This window comes from Grus americana, chromosome 2, assembly GCF_028858705.1.
Source record: "Grus americana isolate bGruAme1 chromosome 2, bGruAme1.mat, whole genome shotgun sequence".
NCBI lineage: Eukaryota > Metazoa > Chordata > Aves > Gruiformes > Gruidae > Grus > Grus americana.
The window spans coordinates 38,483,545-38,506,739 of NC_072853.1; the positions used below are offsets into that span (position 1 = coordinate 38,483,545).

Below are 23,195 nucleotides of genomic sequence, written 5' to 3' on the forward strand. Positions count from 1 at the left end.
TGATTCATGGGTCTCCTTCAAAAGGCTCAACTTCATGGAGGATAGATGACCCATTTTTCATTCAGTCAAACCTGGTATTTTAACTGTACATAAATAAACCCATGCAGTTTTCTGCCTAAGAAAAGATAGAGTACAAGTATATCCAGACCTAGATGATAAATATCAAGTTGACTTTTGCTCTCTGCATTCCCAGATCTTTCATTAGCACTAAACACGGGTGTTGCAGGGAGCAGAGAGCTTTCTGAGCAGCAGCTGGCTTCCTGGGAGAGAACTGCCTGGGCTGTGTCTGCTGCTGCTGCTAGCAAATATCTTGTCTCGCTCTGGGGGCAAACTGTGGGAAGGCTGTGTCAGGTGGGCCAGAGGGGAGGAAGACCCTCGCTTAGCATCAGTCCCACAAGATCCAGCCTTGCGAGACTGCCTTCTCTTGAGCAAGCAATGTCCTCTCTTGGAGCAGTTGGCTTGAAAAGGGTGACTTAGCTTCCTTACCTGAGCAGATTGGCAAGACTGAGTTTCCAGGTCGGAGAAGAGAAATGAAATTATTATATGCGTATCACCACCACACTAGTGCAATCATTGCAAAGCAGCACTGTGCTAAAACGTGGGACTGTACCTTTTATAGAGTGGTGGAAAATCAGAGCTACATGGGCAACAAGCACAGCATGATCTCTCTCGCGCTTATTTTGGTTTTAAATGATCTTATTTTGTCCGTGTTGTCTGTGTATTGACATGACAACCAATCGGCTAAAACTTAGCTAAGTACTGACCTCTCTGACATGTGATTTAAAGCCGTCTCATGGAAAAATATTTGAAAGATCACCAGCTGAAATTGAAGTATTCAGCAGCAGTGCAAAGAGAACTACAGTACATGAATACAGAGAGGACTGTCCCTATGGTAATTCTGGCAGATGGCATAAGGTTGCGAGCAAGTAATAGAAAATTTTAAAACTAATGAAACAAGATTAACAAAGGCCACTCCATTAGTATTTCTCCTCCCAAACAGCTCAGTCCTGATTATAGCCTCATGGAATTAAAGCACTGTACTTACTGGCAGTAAAGGGAAATTAGATCAGAATACTGTTTGTGGATGATTAACTTGCATTTCCTTTCAAACTTGAGTACTTCGGAGCCACAGCTAGCCACTTCTCTGTCAGGGAACTTGAGCAACAGAATATAGGGTCCAGTACTTGATCTTGGGTGAAATAAACTGGATAATCAGAGACCCAGGTGAATACAAGACTTTCATAAACTCTTATAAATTTATATGGTGTCACCGCATGAGAGATATTGCCTACAAAAATCTGATTAGGGAAAAAAACAAACAAACCTTTCCTTATGCATCCATTGCCCTCTATATTTTAAACAGACTGAAATAATTTGAGCAGATATAGGGTATTTTGGGATCTGCCTTCTTCTAGTGACAACACAACTAAGTTTTGTCACAAAATACCTGTCTCTGCTGATTTTTGGGATTCCTCTCTCACAAGCCAAAGGATAGAGTGGTTCCACATGTGAAGACATTTTTAAGGACTACACATTCCCAAAAAGTGGTTTTACTGTTCTTCATGTGCATGGCTTTCTCTAGCTACCAGAGATCTGCATAAGGGAATTGAAGGGCAGAACTTAGGGCCAGCTTTTCATGTGTGGTTGCTTAAAGCTGGGCAGCAAGAGGGGCTTACGTACCCGGCTTGTTAGCTGGGAGTATTGAGCTTTTGCACTGTTAGAAGTGATAGATGTTCAGCACTCCTGCAAACTAATCTTATTACTAAAGAGGACTCAATGCATATTTAGAAGTTAGATTTCCAAGAGCCTCAAGGGCCATATGCCCCTTCAGGTGCACCAGTCCAACAGTTAGGTGCCACGAGCATTTACAAAACACACACATCATTCTTCATACACCTAAAGCTCCACACCTAGATATCATTGGTAGCATCCTTCAGGTAGAAAGAGCACAAAAACACATGCCCGAGTCCTGAAATGCCAAACAGGTGAATGAGTTTCCGAAGTCTAACACACAAAATATGTATTCTTCTTCCTAGCTCACTTTTTGTCTGTCTTCTGAGACCTAACACAAGAAGACAACTTAAGACCCGGTGAAGGCTTGCTTCACCTCCTTCTGTAACCCATCACACACACTGTCTCTAAGCTCTCTGAGTTTTTGGTTTGGACTCCAAGATCTGTTTCTCCCATGTGCTGGAAAGGGCTGTTTGTTAATGTTTATGTCACCCTCCACTAATACATTATTCACCATGGTGGCAAGGCAGCTAATTGATGCTATTCCTGCTCACTGTGTTTTAATCATTTGCTCTCAGTTGTCACCCACAGAAGCTCAGATTCACTTCAGAAAGCCCACCCCCACCAACTTTAGACATTGAACAGAGGCACCCGGGTTACAAGTGATGTCACCTTACTCACAGCAGGCAGATGTGAAGATGTGCCAAGTGAGAACCAGCAGCAGCTGGTGAACTGTCTCTCACTGAAGATGCCTCTCGTCCTCCGTCAGATGCAGAAGCAGCCTGCAGCGACTATACTTCTGACTTAGGCACTCCCTGAAGCGCGATGCGGCTGTCTACTGCGGAGTTATCTCTTTTGTTCATGCTGAATCATCTCCTTCCATCCCTTCTTAGACCAAGAAATCTGTACACTTATGGGCTGCATCTCCTGTTGCTGTACCCCTGCCGATACACTCTCCTGCACTCTGGAGGAAACTTCTTGATGCATCAATATAATTTCTTAGAGGGCAGCAGCCCTTAAATAAAATAAATTTGGGCAATTAATAGGTGGAACTGACCTCTTTCTGCTGGTGAAAAACAAGGAAATCCCTATCAGTGCATTCTATTAAAATAGCCTGAAAATAAATTATATGCTGCTTTTATGATGACAATCATGCAGATTTATATTATGATTATAAATTATTATTAGAGTTATTTCAAGTAATTTTGTTATTTGGCTTTCAGGGGCTTATCACACAAAAAGAAAAAAGGGCAGTGACCTGATATCTCACATGAAAGATAAAGACACATAAACTGTCTAAAGAGACACCTCAGTACACATGGAGAAGAAAATAATTTTTATGCAAATAGAGCCTGAGACCAAAATGCCTTTCTCTCTCACCTACTTTCTATTTCATGATTAAATAAATCATAAAGCTGTCACTAGAGACCACATAGAAAGAGGTCTCAAATGGTAGAAATGAGAGCTTTCTGCATTTGTCTATTTTTAATTTCAAAAGGTATTTTGAATTAAAAAAGAAAGAGAGGGAAAAAAGAGCATAATGCTATTCGCATGTCTGATTTCCCAGGAGTATAACCAAGCTCTATGTCCTCTTGTAATAATACAACGAATTTTCAAAACCAAACACAAATAAATGAAAATTAAACTATGATCCATAAATTTGAGATTCACAGTGTCCGATGCTTTTCAAATTCAAATTACCACCAGACAGTGCATCTTTTTGCATAACTTATGCAGCTTAAGCATAGGTGATAGCTTCTCCCCTCTCCCTTTTTTAATGGAGAGATATACTTCAGTCATAGTGCTGGAATTTTTGCACATAAAAGCTGAATAATAATCTGTCATTTTTTATAGAGGCACCATATTGTGTTGTACAGTGCTTAGAGTGTAATACAGAAAGTGAGCAGGGAATACCAAGCATTTTTGTCTTGAATAGGCCAAAATTGAATTCTTCTGTTATTAGACCAAAACCCAAAAGTAACTATGGTTGTTTAGCGTCAGAGGTCTTTGGTCTTCAGTAAATAAGATTAAACATCCCAGTGGTAACACAGAATTCTTTGCAGATCAGCCATATTGCTTTGGAAATTGAATATACATGTCTTACCTAAAAGGGGTGTGAATTTGGAGCTGGAAGAACTAAATCATGGACAGTGTCTACCAAAAAGGAACTACTCCAGAAGAGATGTTATGGAATAGTTAAGTTTTAATTGACAGTATCTGCATTCAGGACAACTTCACTGGGTAATGAAGTTCTTAGTCCTTGATCTTGTAGATATTTCAATTTTTAATTAGTGTGGCCTAAGGAAAAAAACCCTTTGCCTATGAGTATTTAAAAGCACACACACAGTCTTGGTGTCTAAAAGGTTGGGATTCCCCCCAGCTACCTGGGGATGCATTTCAGGGTCGTGTTTGGTACTCCACACTCACTGGAATGTGGGAGAGATGGCTTTGGATGCCTTTTGGTGTAAAAAGGACCTGAAGAGGAGTCTCCAACATGTGGGGTGTGCTGCATGGGCTGATGTGTGAGGAGACTCTCCATGGTGGTGCTCCCTTGGGGAGATGGCTGGGGCCCTGCTCCTTGGAGGGCCCCAAGGGACACCCCCAAGGGAGCACCAGTGGTTTGCTTGTGATGGGAGTACCGGCAACAGGATTATTCAGTGGATTTTTCTTCCTGATGTTTACCCCTCTGATGACAACCATTACTCTCCAGATCTTCCTCCCCCATTTGTTGGACTGAACAAGCTTGGGGTTCTTCACATTTCCTGCCAATCCACAGGTTCTCCATCCTGCTGGTTATCTGAACAGCAACTGAAATATAAGCCCATGTATTTGAGGGAGTAGATGTCTCTTCACATTTTGAACCAGGGAGATGCAATTTTTAACCATGCAGGAGTAAGCTCAAGGGTAGCGTTTCGAAGGTGCAAGGAAGAAATGTTTTAGGCAGCTTGTATTGTGAACTAGCATGATGGTTTTGGATGGGAGGAAAGGGAAAAAATCCTTTAAAACCATGTAGGAACATCACTAGAGACACTATTTGAACTGTTAGTTAATGGTAAAATGAAATATTTCCTACCCATGAAAGTACAAATCATGTATTGAATCAGATTCCAAAGATGGTGTAGTATGATAAGAAATGCCAAAAGTGATATGCAGAATGCTAACTCCTGTCAGAAAATAAGAAGACTGCTTCACCAGTGTTGTCATGACATGAACTCATCAATATCACTACATTCAGTGAAAAAGTTCTGTTTTCACAGCACTTTTCCATGATATACTTTAATTGGAGGAAGGGAGCAAAACCAGTGGTGCGAGGAACATCAGCCAGGGTTTTAAAAAATAAACAAATATGGCATTTCAGAGTGGGTCATGTAAAAATCACATGCAGGAAAAAAACCAAAGTTGAAGTTCACATATTTAAAAATGATCACTGCCACATGACAGAGGCCATTTTGCTTGTGACATAGACACATTTCAGCTCAGATCCGTAAAACTGACCACAGCATCATCTCGCGGCATCACCCTTCCTAGCTTAGTCACTCTGGTTTTACTGTTCTTCAGCACACTCTGCACCTTTCTGCTTCCCAAGCTTTCCTATCCCTTCCTCTGTCTCCAGCTCAGGGGCAACCCCATCCTCAGCTGCATCCCCTGTTTCGTCCTCCCCGCATAGAACCATAGAATGGTTTGGGTCAGAAGGGACACTAAAGATCATTTAGTTCCAATGCCCCTGCCATGGGCAGGGACACCCTTCACTAGAACAGGTTGCCATCCCCAGAACCACGTGCTACTCTTCTCAACATCCTCTTCCCAAAATGTCAGTGTCACTTGTGATCCGGGAAAATATCAAAACCCAGCACCCTCAAATTGACATGCCAACTGGAGTTGACATTTTTCCCACACATCTGTCTTTATTCCCAGTACCTGATGCTGAAGAGAGCTGGGTACTAGATTGCTGCTTCAGTGTGACTGAAAACCACTGCCACTGTTTTTTCAGACAGTTGGCCACATCAAACCTTAGTTTTGCTCCTTTGCTTTCTGCTGGTAAATTAGGACTCAGGGAAGCAAACCACAGTCAGGCAAGCTCCCAGGGAATTAGCACAGCAAGGATTTTACCTGCCTATGGTGAGGTTTGGCTGTCCAGTCATTAGTGGAACTCATACAAAGAAAGAGCAGCAATTAATTTCACTTTTTCCAGCTTGTTTGGAATATACTTAAGAAAACAAGGTCATAGCAGATTTGGTAATTTAATTATTTTTTTTTAATGTCACTCAAATATTCTCAAATCAAACCTTGACTTGAAAAATAGCTACTGAAATTTGACGGTCAAATGTTGCTTTTGTTAAGACTGAAGTCAGCGAGAATCCTTCCACCACAAAATTCAAGTGTCCCTGACTAAAGCCTCCAGCTAAAAGTGCTCCTTTTATCATATCTGTATGAACTCCTAACTTTTTGCCCACCACGTAATGGTTTATCATGGTAGGACTGCTTATGTATGCTAAATGGTCGACTCCAACTTTAAAGGAAACAGCATGAAATACTACCCACTTGTGCTTTTTCACACACACACATAATGTCTTCTATCTCACACATTCAGGCAATGGCTTTGTTAAAGCATACGGCTTAAGCCTGTAAATCAGGATGGTTTGATTTAGAGAGTGCTGCTCATGGGCTGGTAGCCAGGCACTAGAGCAGGAGCTGGTGTAGTGTACAAATCCTTCACACACAGCTCCCTCAGCTCTGCTCCTTGGATCTTTGACCCATGTGGAGTTTGTACGCATATGCAGAAGAAGGAATATTAAAATTCAGGTTATACCAACTCTAACATTGTTATTTTAAGGAGAACACCCTCCCATACCCAACACATCAGTCTTGTTACCTCATCATGCTGCTGGTAGTCTAAAACACAACTGGAATATATTATGTTCATGGTCTCCTTTAATCAAATCCCCCAAATATCCTTGGAGGAAACCCTCTGCAACAGATCCAAACCCAGGAAATCACACTGCTTACTGAGAGGCAATCAAACACACAAGAAGGCTCCGGGTATTTCCATACCTCTGTGTTCACATGGGGAAGCCATACACTCCAGGTGCAGCCATAGAGCTGCAGAAGGCAAAGCCAAGCCATAGCTGCTTTACCAGCGGTAGTAGGACAGCATGTGATGTATGCAGGCTTTCAATAAGTGATGAGAATAACCTCATGCACAGGATTTGTCTGCTACTAACACATGCAAATATCTGATTGCGCAGAGACATCGCCAGCCTCTCCAACAGCTCCTGAGCGTCTGCGTGAGCAACTCGGATAACAGCTCGCACAAGTGAGGTGTGCTGGCAGTTAAGCACAAGCAACCATCAGCATGCTACTCTGAAGCTGAAAAGTCAGCCTGTCACGTATTGAAACCATCTGTAAATCCAGTGGATTTGCTGAAAAGATAATTTATGCTGTTTCCATATTTCTGAAATTATTCTTATTCTTTAGCATGCAGAGGAAAATTAAGTCACATTTTCCTTAACAATTGCCGTTCCCGCCTTGCTGTGCGTCACAGCCCTCTGGGGTGACTTCGGTAGCACTGACCTTGGATGTCGCTGCAGTGGCATTACTTTCCTTACCACTCCCTGGTGCACTCTCCTCAATCGCTGCCGCTGCTGGAGCTTCTGCCTTCTTTGCACTTGTTTCCAGAGAAACAGGAGGCCCTACTTTCCCCAACCCACTCACTGGGGTTGAGCTCGGACTGCTTGATTGCCGCGACTGAGCCTTATACCAGCTAGGGTAAAACAAGGGATCGATGGTTTCTGCTGTGGTCGGCACTTGAGTGTCAGACTCTGGGGTCTGTTGAGAACCACTTGGTGTCACAACCTCATCCTTAATCAGGACAGATAAAGAGAAGAACAAGCAGAGTGCACCATGTTACCTTCCTGCCATAGCCACGTTGCTCTGCATGCTGTGTTTGTTATATCTCACTGCGAGGAATAGATTTGTCCTAATATACGGTTCGAAAGAATTACAATCAAAACATGAAGCAAAAGCAACTATTGTTTGAGTAACGAAGATATGGGATAGAAAATAAGTTACCCAAAAAATAGAATAGGAGGGCAGAATTAGCTGGGAAGGGGATGCAGAGAAAGGAGTGAGCAAGCAGTTCCTTAATTCAGATAAACACACAATTTAATCCTAAAAATATGAGAAATTCTGCATAACAGCTGCTTGAACTCATACCAGTCATGAATGACAGGTATAGGTACCTTTGAATGGCTTGTAGGGTTTTGGGTTAAGAACAACATGTTTTCCAGTGAGTCTGTTGATATGAGCAGTCAGAATAAGGGGAATACAAAGACACTGGAGAGAAACATTTGCCCACCAGCTTTGCTATCAATGCTATAAGCCAAGCACAGTTGCCCTTTGCCAGGAAGAGGAGCAGCTGACTGAACTGCACCTCTCTACTTGCATCAAGGTCTTGGGGCTCACCCACATGATACCTGCTATCACCACATCTTTTCTGCTTTGCTTTTCTTACACCAGAAGGCAAAAGCTGAAATACAGGTATCCCACACAGTGCAATGCCCACATGCCATGTCTGACTCCACATCTGACCAACTCCTAATGGCATTTTACAATTGCTAGGGCAGCATGCCCTACCTTTCCCATTTTAACCTTAGAAGTGAGTGACAATATTAGCATGCAGAATTGCTTATGTCTAGTTCTTGTTTGCATTAAAACCTACTTCAGTTAGGCTACATAAATTTAATTGTCAGTGCAAATCCTCAAAAGACAAACTGGTTAAATCAATAAAGCCTGATTTAAGAGCATCTTCACACAACTGGTGCAAACTCACATATGTTTTTAAATCAAAGCAAGAATGAATCTATAGTATTTATTTTCCTTTGTTTTATGTGGGGAGATTGCTATAATCAAAGATTCTTTTTGTACTCACTTGTTTTCACACTCACCTCCTCAAATATCATCACAGCAGCCTTTACCTGCTCATCAGTTTCACTGGGTAAATTGTACAAGAGGAGAATTAGCTAAGCTAATTGTATCTAAAGGCAGTGTATTGGGTTTGCATGGCAAGGTTTTGGTAGCGGGGGGTGGGGGGCTACAGGGGTGGCTTCTGTGAGAAGCTGCTAGAAGCTTCCCCTTTGATAGAGCCAATGCCAGCCGGCTCTAAGACGGACCCGCTGCTGGCCAAGGCCAAGCCAATCAGCACCTCTGTGATCACACATTTAAGAAGGGATAAAAACAAGTTATGGGGAGCTTTTGCAGCCAGAGAGAGGAGTGAGAAGATGTAAGAAACTCTGCAGACACCAAGGTCAGTGCAGGAGAAGGGGGAGGAGGTGCTCCAGGTGCCGGAGCAAAGATTCTCCTGCAGCCCGTGGTGAAGACCGTGGTGAAGACCATGGTGAAGCAGGCTGTCCCCCTGCAGCCCATGGAGGAAGGATGATGGGGTGTAGAGATTCCACCTGCAGCCCGTGGAGGACCCCACACTGGAGCAGGTGGAGGCACCTGAAGGAGGCTGTGGCCCCATGGGAAGCCCATGCTGGAGCAAGCTCCTGGCAGGACCCATGGAGAGAGGAGCCCACGCCAGAGCAGGTTTGCTGGCAGGACTTGTGACCTCGTGGGGGACCCACACTGAAGCAGTCTGCTCCTGAAGGTCTGCACCCCATGGGAGAGACCCACACCGGAGCAGTTCATGAAGGACTGTAGCCCGTGGGAAGGACTCACATTGGAGAAGTTCATGAAGGACTGTCTCCCATGAGAGGGACCCCACGCTGGAGCAGGGGAGTCCTCCCCCGAGGATGAAGAAGCGGCAGAAACAATGTGTGATGAACTGACCGTAACCCCCATTCCCCGTTCCCCTTTGCCGCTGAAAGGGGAGGAGGTTGAAGCCGGGAGTGAAGTTGAGCCTGGGAAGATGGGAGGGGTGGAGGGAGGTGTTTTAAGAGTTGATATTATTTCTCATCCTCTACTCTGTTTTGCTTGGTAATAAATTAGATTAATTTCTTCTCTAAGTTCAGTCTGTTTTGCTTGTGATGACAATTAGTGAGTGATCTCTCCCTGTCCTTATCTCAACCCACAAGCGTTTCATTATACCTTTTCTCCTCTGTCTAGTGAAGGAGGGCAGTGATAGAGCGGCTCTGGTGGGCACCTGGCCTCCAGCCAGGGTCAATCCACCACAGGCAGCTAAAGTAGCATATGAAGTATAAGTTTTTATGTAGGTCTTTTAGAATATGTGACAGTTATAGTTATATATAACATTCCTTAAGAAAAAGTGCTGGCCTAAATTATTCACACCCTGAATCTGTTTGCTGGTAGGTTATAAGGTTCCTCTTCTGTTTGGTGTCTGATATCCCTGCATCTGCCTAGATGATAATACTAGGATGACTAGAGCAGAAGGCAGCAAGAGCCATTCGCAGAAAACAGATTAGAAGTAGGATCTAAAAATTGGTGGTGGAAAGCTCACTAAATCCAGAGGGAATGCCAAATTCTCTTAGTATAAATATTTTAACAACCATTTCATTTATAACAGTTAGTCTGTGTTAAATCACAGCAAGCAGAACATCCATTGTAATGTGCTTAACTCCCAAACTGAATCTCTTTTATTTATATCTTATGTATCCCATATATGTCTCAATTTATCTAGCAGTGTAATTTTTTGCCTATTAAGCAATATATACGCAGGTCATGAGGACAGGATACAGTTGCATATATGTGTACAAGGGCAATAAACAATTTTGCTCTCCAGTGCATCGACTCCCTTAGCTGTGCTCCTGACATATGGTGCCTATAGGCCACAGGGGAGCGTGTTCTTGCTCTGCTGGGGTGCACTCAGCATAGTTGGTAGGGCAGTGGGACACGGGGGCACTCACCTGACCAGCTGGGGCGGCGGGCAGTGGCGCCGCGGGGGGTTCAGCCGGGGGCTCTCCTGCTGTGCTCTGTGGTTCAGGGTCCTGCTGAGGTGGTTGTGATGCTCTCTCAGCCCCTTCCTCCTCCACATGTTCCTCCTCCTCCTCTCCTGATGACTCTGTGTGGACTTCATCCAGATCTTCACCATCCACCATCTCCTCCTCTTCTTCTTCCCCCTCCTCCTCTAATAGGACACGTGAAAGGATAGGGCTGAGAACCAAATGAAGATGGCTACAAACTTTATGTAATTAGAAAGCCATTTACAGTTGCACAGAAAAGCTACTGATACTGGCAGAGGACACAGGCTAGGGAGAGCACACCAGTGAGGAGCACGCTCCCACCAGCCTGCACTGGGCACTGCCATGGAGCTGCCAGCAGGTACTTTGCAGCAGGGAGGACATGGAACACACATGCTTTTTAAAATCTTCAGCTGGCCCTTTCCATGGGAAGGAGGACAGAACGTCCTGTCAATGCAGTTGTCCTCATGAGGGCTGTGCAGCATGGCCATGCACTTTTTGGGGAGAGGATACCTGGTCTGGCACAATCTGCCAGGAAGAAAGTCCCTCTTGCACTTTTATGTATATGTTTGGTGTAAACACCACTGAAGTCATCATAACAAATCGGTGCCAGGTCAGTGCTTTGCAATACATGACTGGAGGTTTGGGACGCCAACCTCCCTAAAACCAGACTGCAAACTTGGTCAAGCCGTTGCTTTTGCGTCATCTGACACATCCTGTTGTTAGCATTTGTGGCTCGGCCCATTTCCAGAGGGAGCCCTCTAACAATGCATTTTCTTTTACATAATGACACTATTCATCCTCACAAATGTCGGATGTTGTTCAGAGCCATCCTAGCACGTCAGAGAAATCAACCTAGATGGATGCATTAACCCAAGCTCCAAACTGGCTGCACATTTTGCACAAGTTATGGTTCTGTCTGAGTATGTAGATGGAATGTAAATCTGCAAATGAAGTAATGCCCTTATAACGGAGAAATGTTTCTGCAGACGAATACACTCCTACAAGCAGAGTGCTGAATCTCTGCTTCCACGTCCCCTGACTGCATAGGACCTCATTGACTGTAGTAGGAGTTTCAAATACAGGACTGAACTCCTGACTGTCAAAGCCCTTACTAATGCCTTGTCCCCAAGAGGTGGGTGTCACATTCCCCATCACATAGTGGGGGTGTGTGCCTGGAGCACGAGGTCACGATCTTGGCAGATGCACGTGTGTGGCAGGGATGTGGCAGCTGTAGCTGATCACAGGGAGGAACCAAGCACGAGGCTGTCCCTCCCAGGACAAATCCCTGGAGGTTCATGGCCCTGCAATATAACACCTGCTCCTCTGCTGCTGACTGGTGCCACAGCTGCTGTCCCGCTACATGGGCCCCTGTGCCAAGTACAGCTAGTCCAAGGATCCCAACCTACGGACCAAGATCTGCGCAGTAGGCATACAGGGTCCTTCACGGGGAGCAGCCACGCACTCTGAAGTTGGTATAAGGAGTGGCAGGGGAGTAAGCATCTGCATGAGGCTTAACTGGGCTGATAAAGGTAAATGTAAATGTACAAGCAGAATCCAGTGCTAGCAAGAAAACTAGAGATATCCAAATGAGTATTACTGCTGCTTTTTAAGAGGAGACATCTGCTTATTTGAAACATTTATCTCCATTAACTTCTTGTGGCTTACGCTGTAAGGTAAAGCATAGATAAACCTAGATTTCAGGCTACTTTGGTAAATGTAGAATTACAACTTTGTGTTATTATATAGACATTAAACATGTTTAGTCATGATACCACAGCAAATGACATGACACAAGATGTTAAATGCATGAAAGATAATGAGAATTTTTGCTTCCCTCTATAACTCTGTGATCTTGAATTTCGATTGTACATCTATTACATGTCTAGATTATTATTTTAAAAGTTTAAACAAGTATCTTTCATAAGTACTTCTTTTAGTAGTAAACATTCTATTTCTTTAATGACTTTCCAGAGTAGACAGGCTCTACAATAATGGCATCTTTTAGGGAAAAAAGGACTTTACAGACTGAGATAAAAGCTTAATTTTGTGGTCCCTTCATATGAGGAGTCAGTAAAGATCATGAGCTTAGGAAAATGTTGAGGCCACCTAAAAGGTAAGATTAATGGTTGCAACAGGTTATGTGATTTTTTTAACTGTGATGGATTTTTGCTTTTGATAATTGATACAAAATGGTCTAGTTACACTTTGGGATGGAGAGAAATATCTTGTTCAAGTTTTCCTACTTGGTGTCATCATGTAAATTACACACAGTTGCAATTTTAAAAAGCAATTTAGGTGAAATAAATGACATACCTCTGTCAAAATCAATTTCTCGTATTATTTTTTCTTCTCTACTGAGGTTCACTGTGAATTGGTTCATATTTTCATACCCATCCTCTATTTTTTCCATTTGAAATCCTTTAGATGCTTCAGTAATTCTAAACCAGAGATATTGGTTATTGGCATTTAGATTTGCAGATAAAATTTGTAATTCGTAATTCATTACAAAGATCAAGAGTCTCAAATTTAAATACTTACTTTTGTAGCAATGTTTTGGCATTCTGTGAAAACAAAAAGGAAATAACTGACTTCTTAAATGGTTCCGTTTTTTCAGAGATTTTATGCATTGAGATCTAATTCTTACACTGGCTACTTCTAAACGCACTAATATGGATCTCATGAATGACCACCATGAGATCTCTAATGAGATCAAATTTGGATGGTAAGTAGTATACAGCTGAGTAAACCTTTTAGTTCATTGAAGACTTTTAAATTACAATCTGAATATGATGGGAAATATGTGCAATTTCTACAAAAATTAAATAGAAATATTTTTGTTCTTGTTTTGTGTGTGTTTGTGGAGAAAAGTAATTGTTCTATCACACTCTTTAGTCACAGTAACTATACCTTTAACTATCCGTAAGGGCATACTTCTGGAGCCACAAAATTTTATTTGTCTGGAAAGAATATTATACTCTTCAAAAATAATTCTTTGATGAAAATAAGTGCGGGTTTTTTTCATAGAAAACAACCTTTCAGTCTTTAATATAGAGTAATTGTAAACTTGCAGGACAGAAAATGTACACCAGTGAATTCAGTGGACAGGCTGCTAATGGTTTCCTACTCAGCTCTCCTAAGTTTATAATAAGAAAATAGAAGAAAAAAAAATGAACTAAATGCATAAAAATGTGACTTAGAACATGAATATTTAATTCTTGGAAAGTTTATCAGTCTGCCAATATGCAAATGAAAGCTATAACTCACAGAAGTTCATATACACATATAGTGTGGGACAATAAAGATATTGGGGGTTGGAACTAGATGATCTTTGAGGTCCCTTCCAACTCAAACCATTCTATAATATGTTGGAAAATGTTGAAATTCCTGTTTCTTCTTCGGTGGCCAGAAATTCATACACAGAGTAGTATATTTTGGTGCAAATAGCAAATACTCACATTCTTGGTTTGGATACTATTCACAAGAAGACTATTCATTTGTCTGTGCTGATGCAAGAGTTTAAAAAATGAGTTTGTATAAATGTTCACTCAAAGATGACCAAACTCTGAATGTGCCTAAAATTGAGAAATGCTTAAATAGTATTTCAATAAACCCATCGCTCTTTTTCTTGCTCTATTTATAGACTTTATACCTGCAAAAACACGGCCATTTCTGGTTCTTCCATGAACTGGATTCCTGATTCAACCAGCTTTGACACAGCTTCCAAATGATCCGCATACTTCTTCATCAGGGAGCGGACATGTTCCAGTTTTTCCTCTTGGGTTCTAGTGATTATTTGTGTCATCTCATTTTTTCTTTCTTCCAGTACAGAATAGAGATAATCAAATTTTTCACACAGTTGCTCTTTCTGTCGTCTGCAAGATTCCTGTGAATAATTTGGTTTATGTTAAACATGTTATGTTCTTAAAAGCATTTCTATTTTTGCAGTTACTTGGAAGCATTTTCATCAAAGAAATTCCTCTTTCTGAACAGTGCAAAGGATTCTGAATGACCCCAGAGACTTTTATAATTTTCAAAGTCCAAGCTATTGGAACAAAAGTTTAAAAACTGTTCTCAAACTCTGGGTTTCAAACCACTGAAAGCCCCCAAACAGGTGATTGTATAACTTGTCAGTCTGCTAAAAAATTGTGAACGGTATTTATGATGTCTGTAGTAATACATCAAAGTCTGCAGAAAAAGTAAACAACCTCACCATATTAGCAGCTGGGTTCATTTGCACGAACAGAATGTTTTTTAAAGGAGACATCATATCAAATCAGCTCTGGAGAATTTTCTTTTTTCTACCAGAGAACTTGGAACTATCCTGGCTGGGCTTGATTTTCACATACGCCCTCTTAGATTCTATTTTGACAATAGGTGTCCATTACATTCCATTTACTGTGCGCTGAATGAGGTAGAGGTACCACAAAGAAAATGGTGTGTGATAAAAGCACAAAGACAAGAAGGAAGAATCAGGTTCCAACCCTGCCTTCAGGCACCGATTTTCATATCATTTTTTAAGACACTTTTATTGTCCTTCCAACCAGACCACATAGCATATTTCACTAAGGAGGATGGGTTTGATGACTGCTTCACTGACCACTCTTTAACAAGAACACACTGCACTTGCAAGGGAGGATTTATGAGAAGGAAATCAGAGACAGCTTATTTATAATGTCTGAGGTCTACCAAATAGAAGTACTTGAGTCATCTGTGTGCCCTGGGGCACACAGATGGGCATAACCTTATTGTGGTTATATCTGGTTGCGGATGGTGGTGATTATTTAAATCTCTTTCCTAGGAACTGAGGCTGAATCAATTCCTCATCTTCGTCCCTTGAGGCATAATGCTGAGATCCTGGCAGTGCAGGATTATTAACAGTCCTACAGTACTTTTGGAAGTGATAAGACTGATTATTCATAGCACTTGGCCAGAGAGAATCCCACTTTTTCTTGACTTTCAGCCAGAGCTTTTTCCTATGGGTAGTGACAGTCTGCTCTGTATTGTTCAAAGGAGAAAGTCTTTTGAAGACAGATGTGTGGCCAAAAATCATTGTCTGTGTTGAGGGGTGGGGTGCGAATACAGATCTTGTTGCATTGACCAAAGTATCCACCTATGCTTTCCAATAAGGAAGACTATGCTAAACAGGCACTCCTAATTTAAAACTCCTCATGGGGAGGGGGCAGGCTTGTTCTGCCCTTCTGGAGGTCCTTGCCACTTCCCAGAAATTCCTAATTAGTGAATTATAGGGTGGGGATAAGGAAGCTTTCAAACAAAATGAGTCATGGTTCCTGGGTGTCATTCTATTGTTCAGACCTCAAATAATCTACCTCTCCTCTTTCACTCCTCTCCTAGCTCTCCTAGCCTAGTGTTTCCTGCACTTCTGCTTGCTCCAGACTCCTCTTCGGTTTAGTCTACAATGACCTCCTCTGAAATGTCATTCAGATCACTTGTAAAACAACCTTAATTTCAAGACAGGTGTGTGCTATCTTTGCCATTTGACACAGGACAAGTGTTAGGGGAAGAAGAGCAAGAGAGTGATAGCAGGGTGCTGAGAGATCCTTCCTTATCTCTAAGATCTAATATATAATATTTCCTGCCAGCAGATAGAGTTGTGAACCTCAAGAGTAAGAGTGCAAAACATGTTCCTAACTGCAAATGCTGAAATATTTCTGAAATATTCTCTTTCTGTATAAAATGTTCCCATATGAAGTCTCTGCCTGATGGAATTACCCTAATCAGATTCTGAGTAATGAAAAAGGTTAACAAATACATGACTTTCCATTCTAAAAAGTTCTCAGCCTTTTTGTTTTTTTTTTAAAGCATGGCTACAGCAAATAGAAAAAAGTCCTTGCCACTGGGCATGAGTTGCACTGCTTGTTCTGAAGTATCTGTATTGACTGGCCTATGTTATTAGCATTTGAAAGAAACATTGTAATTTTTCCTGCATTATTTGACTCATATTGTTTACAGGGCTAAACAGTACTTAATTACTTATTATTGTTTTCCAGTATTTAGCATTTTATATACCCTTTTTCATTTTCAGTATAATATGTGAATTTGGTCTACCTTTCAATCAGTTAAAACCTGTACAAGTATTAATCAATTTTTTTGTTTGTTTTTCTGGGTTTTAGGCTTGGAAAGGGGCAATAGTTAAATATAAAACTGTAGGCTATTGCTTACTCCAACTAAAAAGAAAACGATCATGTATTTTCCACTAAAGCAGATATTTATTGTTCTCTGCAAAATGTTAAGGAGAGGGAAGAGACAATCCTGGATTATAAGCATTATTTTCATGTGTGCACATTTCTCAGCTCCAGCTGTAGCTTTTCATCTTCAAGGACAAATTGATGTCAATTCAGACAAAGCTCTTGTATGGTAGGAAATGTGATTTGCTTGAAATGTAACATGGAAGTGCCAAGGTAAGCTCTAAGATCTGTTTTCTGCAATCTTTGACTTTAAAGGTGAAAAGCCTGTTAAAACATCTAAAGGTAAAATGGCTGCACTTTCTCTGGGCTTCGATTTCAAAGGTTAGACTTTAAACTGAGTGGATGACTCTGAAGAAGCTAGTTTCAGAAACTGTTGTATTTAGGAAGGTATTTTTAGCACAGTGTTTTCTCCATACTTCAGACTAGATGTTTGAAGTTTTGTTTCTGGTTCAGCTAGTTCAACTTAAATGAGTATAAGCTTTTGCTTTTGTATCATTCAAATTTCTGCAGTTAACCTACTTGAAAGGCTTGTTTCTGTCTGCAAAGTCCTGATAGCAGCCAATTTTGTCCTTGCAATGTGAAGGCTTCCTGACTACAAAGTTCTGACTGCTCCTAACATGCTCTCTCATTTACTTGGGCTAATGATTTTATGTTCTTTGAACCAAACTTGGACATTTTCTGTTCTTCCTTGCTCTGAGGAAATAGGAGTCTTGGGCAATTGTGTACGTAGATTGCAGAATCAATTTTTCTTACTAATTAGAAGCTATTCATCTTGGATTAACTTCTTTTTCTCTGCACTTTCTCTTTTCTGGTTAAGTTTGGAAGGGTCAATATAATTCTAATTGGGCTGAGAGGGATGCAACTCCTTCACTAGATGCTTCATCAAACTCTGATCATAAAATCAATTCATATGAGCTCCTTCAGCCTATTGCTCTGTGTTGCTGAAATTGGTCAGAGCTGATATTTGTATTTGCTTTGCTGGTGCAAACCTCTTGGAGGAAATGAAAGCCACTGCTGATATTGAATGAAACAAAACTAATTCCAGCTCTGTCAGAATAAGACCTTTACTCGAAAATCCAGAGTAAGAACCCAAACTCTTCCCTTGCACGAGCAACAAAATAAGACTCCTTAAAGGGCAACATATGTATATCAATTAACTACTTCTGCACAAGAGGCAAAGCAACCAAATACAGAGCTCACTGACATACTTGGGGTCTATGTTGTGGGTACCCTGTGGCTAAGACGATGTATGTTCACAGGACCAGTCAGGCCTTAGACTAGTACTGGTCTTTTACAGCTTTAGAACCTGATCTTAGATATTAAATGAACTGGGAGTTGATAACATTTTGTTGGATGTGCTTTTAACCTCAGTGATATCCTATGCAACTAAAAATGCTGAACAAGATGTGCTGATACGGATTATCGTTACTCTTCGTCCTCAACCACATGGCCAATGTCAGAGGCAGGGTGCTGAGCAGGATGTACCCTTTGTTTGAGGCAGTACAGCTGATACTGTACAAAGCCACAGGTAACAGTTTATTGAAACAATGTGGCAATGCATTTGGATAAAGTGATGTCTGTTAAAGAATGATCACTACCAGCAGTTTAAAAGATGCGAGTTCACACTGAAATAACTGCATTTAAAGGGGTGGTACCTACCTCAACTGTCTTGCAGGTCTCCTCCAGCTGTGTGACTATCCCTTGCACTCTGTCGTTGCTCCCCACCAGGACTGCAATGCCGTCACTTAGCTCGGACTAGGCAGCAAGGGGAGAGCAAGCGGGAGGAGGTTAGACATTGTCCCACTTCAGAGTGGCACATCTTACAGTGGGGAGCAGGAGAAGAATGAGCCATACCAGGGTAGTAGCTCTTCTTCCACCAGAACCGAGGAAAATTGGGTCTTTACTGGCCCACAGGTTACCCACTAGTACTTTGACATCTGTTTCCTCTCCCAAAACACTATGAAGACACTGACATTTTGAAGAAGCTGCGGTTTGGAAAGGAGGAAGCACTTTGTTCTAGAAGGCTCTTCTAAATGCGTTTTTCCGAAGCGCTATGTTTCAACAGCCCCCAAATATTCCCTTTGGGTTTGTTGAGAGAAAAGACATTTTCTTGTGAGGACTTGGTTTTTTTAGTGTCTAGGTCTAGCCATGTCACTGTCGTATTTCCCTGAGGACTGTAGCTCTTGGCCCTGAAGAGGAGAAGAGGTAGCCCACAGACCTGGAGGAACTAGGGCTCTGCAGAGCCCCTGGCAGGAGGGCAGTGGGGCTGTGGGGAGAGGGGAAGGGAGAAAAGGGGGATGAGAAGGCAGAGGGTGAGCCACTGGCACAAGGGAAACGAGTGGAAAAAGGAAATAGCCTGAGCATGGGGAGGGGGGTGACTGTGATGTATCCTTAGAAGAGGAAAGACAGAGAAGCTAGTCCCTAGGGAACTTGGTGATGGTGCTGGGGAAGGCGAGGTGCCCTTGGCACACCGCTGTAGTGACAGAGACAACCATGTCCATGACCTCCACAGCTTTGTAAAGGATCCTTTGAAGCACACATCCTGCAGTCTCCAGGTTACACCTCCAGTCTTGGGCATGACAGTCCCTTTCTGCAGGCATGCTGGGGAGGAAACCACTGCTTGCAAATCTCCATGCAGAGGGAGTGATCAGGGGCATGGATTCGGTCCAAGAAACTTCTTCCCCTTCTCCCTCCTTTTTTGATTGAAATGGATGTTTGTAACTACTTTCCTAAAGGGACTTCTCATTTGTAGTTTCCACACACAAGCATCTGTGTGACAAAGTTGGAGGCTGGGATTGCAAACTTGGCCTGTCTGATTGCTTGCCCCACTGAGACCCTCCAGAAAAATGAGCTGTTTATCTCAGGAGGATCACCCAGTGAGTCAGGTTTTAAATTAATACTGTATTAAAAATAAACAAGTCTTTTACTGGTGACAGCAAGGGCAGAGGATATTAGGTACATCCTGTGCTGCCAACTATTGAATATTCCTGCATTCACTTGCAGGAGGAGGTTTTCACTTAACTTTTCTTACAAATGGGATGCTTAAAGGCAAAAATGCCTGATAGATAACTATTTGATTTGTAATGGTCTGTTCTCCTTCCAGTTCATGTGTTGGAAATCCCACTTGTTTTTCTGATCTAAAAGCACTGGAAAAAAGAGCCTAGGAACCTCGAAAGAGAGGTCCTCAGCTTCACATCAAATCACTGTCTAAAATGTTTACTCACTATACTAACAAAAATTGGGTCACTGTAATATCTTTCTGTCTGATTTCTCATAAATTTATTTTCCTGTGTTTCTAAACAGTTCCTACAGATCTGTGTGAGCCTTTCACTCACACACAGGAACAGCAGAGGTACCCACAGGCCCCTTTGGAAGCTCGCAGGAAGCTCATGAGCATACTTTTCTGTCGATGCTCCTGCCAGTTGCTGGGAGGACTATGAGATACAACAATATATTTACCTTCTGTTGCTGGTAAACGTTTGTGAGAGGAGCAACTTGACAGTCTTTGTGGGCACCAAAGACTTTGCACAAGGAGCAGGTGGGCATTTCACAGTTCAAACAATAGATATTAATTCTCTCGTCTTCATGCTCTTCGCACATTGGCTGGTCACACTTCTTTTCGGGTCTGCAAAAGAAAACAAGTTTAAAAAAACCTTGGTGCTCATCAGTTTCTGATGACAACACTAGGGTATCCGCATTAAATAATGTACATTTGTATAGCAGTGTCCAAGGCTGACCTGAATATGCAGAGTAGACTTAAACCTGCCACACAGGATGACTAAATAGACAGCAGTACAGCTTAATGTCCTGACAGAACGGAATGTGATGACAATATAGCAACATGACTTCATATGGGGATTCCAAATGGGAGTGTGACTGAACCCTCACTCACATTTAAAAATGTAAATAACCTCACTAAGACTGATCTCAGACTACTAATGTACTTTAATTAGCATGTTATCCAACATCTGCCTAAAATATGAAACATATGTAATTCCTTTAGTGGTCATCATGCAAAATGTTGGGCACTTGGCCTCAATGCAGCAAAACTCTTATTCTGGGGGCTAATTTGAAGTGGGAGTTGTAGGTGTTGGTGGACCTTCATGCCCTTAACTCTTTATCTCTGCTTATGGGCTTTGTGAGGCCCAGGTCAGGACTGTCAGTATCAAGGAGAGCTGGGTCCTTATGGCCTTTACACCAGGCCAGCAACCAAAATAAAATTTAACACAAATTAATTTCAGCTAGGTGGCATGTGTCTAGCTTGTACAGTGTTGAACTTTTTAACAGTAGCTACTCAGTTGTGCCAGCCACTGAGGGCATGGGTTACACAAGAAGTATTCCTCTCCCATGCTAAGCCAGGAGCTGTCACCAGGCTATAGCTCAGTCCTGATCTTCACCAAAATGATTTAGCCATATACACATAAGTCCATCCCTGCTATTTTAGGAACTAGCTTAGTTGTAGCTTCCTTTAAATGAACCACTTAACTGACATTCTCAGTGTAAGTAAGTGAAAGCTCTGGTCCAGCCTGCGTGGGCAGGCTGATGCTTTTCTGAGCCCACGCTTCAGGCTTAGCACCTTGAGCACGTCTGCAGCAGGCATGTGAGTGTGTGCAAATGTAGTACCAGAGCACAGAGGGAGTGTGTCTCGGGGTTCAAGCCTCCAAAGGTTGCCACTCCTACTGTGGCCACATGAAATCTTTCCAGTATAAACCATTATCCCCTTCTGCTACCATTTGGAAGAAGAACTATAGAATCATAGAATCGTTTAGGTTGGAAAAGACCTTTAAGATCACTGGGTCCAACCATTAATGTAGCACTGACAAGTCTACCACTAAACCATGTCCCTAAGCACCACATCTACATGTCTTTTCAACACCTCCAGGGATGGTGACTCAACCACTTCTCTGGGCAGCCTGTTCCAATGATTGACAACTCTTTTGGTGAAGAAATTTTTCCTAATACCCAATCTAAACCTCCCCTGGCACAACTTGAGGCCATTTCCTCTTGTACTATCACTTGTTACTTGGGAGAAGAGACCAGCACCCACCTGGCTACAACCTCCTTTCAGGTAGTTGTAGAGAGCGAGAAGGTCTCCCCTCAGTATCCTTTTCTCCAGGCTAAACAACCCCAGTTCCCTCAGCTGCTCCTCATAAGACCTGTTCTCTAGACCTTTCACCAGCTTTGTTGTCTTTCTTTGGACACGGTCCAGCACCTCAATGTCTTTCTTGTAGTGAGAGGCCCAAAACTGAGCACAGCACTCAAGGCCTCACCAGTGCCACGTACAGGGGGACAATCACTTCCCTAGTCCTGCTAGCCACACTTTTTCTGCCAGGATGCCGTTGGCCTTCTTGGCCACCTGGACACACTGCTGGCTCATATACAGCTGGCTGTCAACCAACACCCCCAGGTCCTTTTCAGCAGGCAGCTTTCCAGCCACTCTTCCCCAAGCCTGTAGGTTTGCATGGGGTTGTTGTGACCCAAGTGCAGGACCCAGCTCTGAGCCTTGTTGAACCTCACACAGTTGGCCTTGGCCCATCAATCCAGCCTGTCCAGATCCCTCCATAGAGCCTTCCTACCCTCATGCAGATCAACAGTCCCACACAACTTGGTCCCATCTGCAAACTTACTGAGAGTGCACTTGATCCCCTTGTCCAGATCATTGATAAAGACGTTAAAGAGAACTGGCCCCAGTATTGAGCCCTGAGGAACACTGCTTGTGAGGCCACCAACTGGAGTTAACTGCATTCACCACAACTCTTTGGGCCTGGCCATCCAGCCAGTTTTTTTACCCAGCAAAGGCCTGTCCAAGCCATGAGCAGCCAGTTTCTCCAGGGAATGCTGTGGGAAACAGTGTCAAAGGCTTTACTAAAATCCAGGTAGACAACATCCACAGCCTTTCCCTCATCCACTAAGCAGGTCACCTTGTCATAGAAGGAGATCAAGTTAGTCAAGCAGGACCTGCCTTTGATAAACCCATGCTGACTGGGCCTGATCACCTGGTTGTCCTGTACGTGCCCTGTGATTGCACTCAAGATAATCTACTCCATAACCTTCCCTGGCACTGAGATCAGACTGACAGGCCTGTAGTTCCCTGGATCCTCCTTCCAACCCTTCTTGTAGATGGGCATCACATTTGCTAGCCTCCAGTCAACTGGGACCTCCCCAGTCAGCCAGGACTGCTGATAAATGGTGGAGAGTGGCTTAGTGAGCATTTCTGCCAGCTCCATCAGTACCCCTGGGTGGATCTCATCTGGCCCCACAGACTTGTGGGTGTCTTAGTGGTACAACAGGTCACTAACCATTTCCCCTTGGATTATGGGGGCTTCATTCTGCTCCCCAT

The 23,195-nt window shown here is 42.7% G+C and overlaps 1 protein-coding gene across 4 annotated transcripts in view; it reads right to left on the bottom strand.

Moving 5' to 3' along the window:
* The window catches only part of TRIM55 (tripartite motif containing 55), a 45,170-nt gene that overhangs the window by 12,836 nt on the left and 9,139 nt on the right, over positions 1 to 23,195 (bottom strand). For 2 of the 4 annotated variants that reach the window (XR_008575921.1, XM_054817158.1), the window contains exons 3-9: positions 20,315 to 20,480; positions 18,515 to 18,610; positions 14,299 to 14,532; positions 13,188 to 13,210; positions 12,963 to 13,087; positions 10,593 to 10,813; positions 7,303 to 7,590 (exon numbers count right to left, since the gene is read on the bottom strand). Coding sequence is in view for 3 of the 4 variants with exons in the window: in XM_054817158.1 (XP_054673133.1) it covers positions 7,303 to 7,590; positions 10,593 to 10,813; positions 12,963 to 13,087; positions 13,188 to 13,210; positions 14,299 to 14,532; positions 18,515 to 18,610; positions 20,315 to 20,480 (1,153 nt within the window). In the remaining variant the exon portion in view is untranslated. Of the gene's footprint in view, positions 1 to 4,804; positions 4,896 to 7,302; positions 7,591 to 10,592; positions 10,814 to 12,962; positions 13,088 to 13,187; positions 13,211 to 14,298; positions 14,533 to 18,514; positions 18,611 to 20,314; positions 20,481 to 23,195 lie in introns of all 4 variants that reach the window. The other 2 variants (XM_054817159.1, XM_054817160.1) reach the window with 2 other exon arrangements.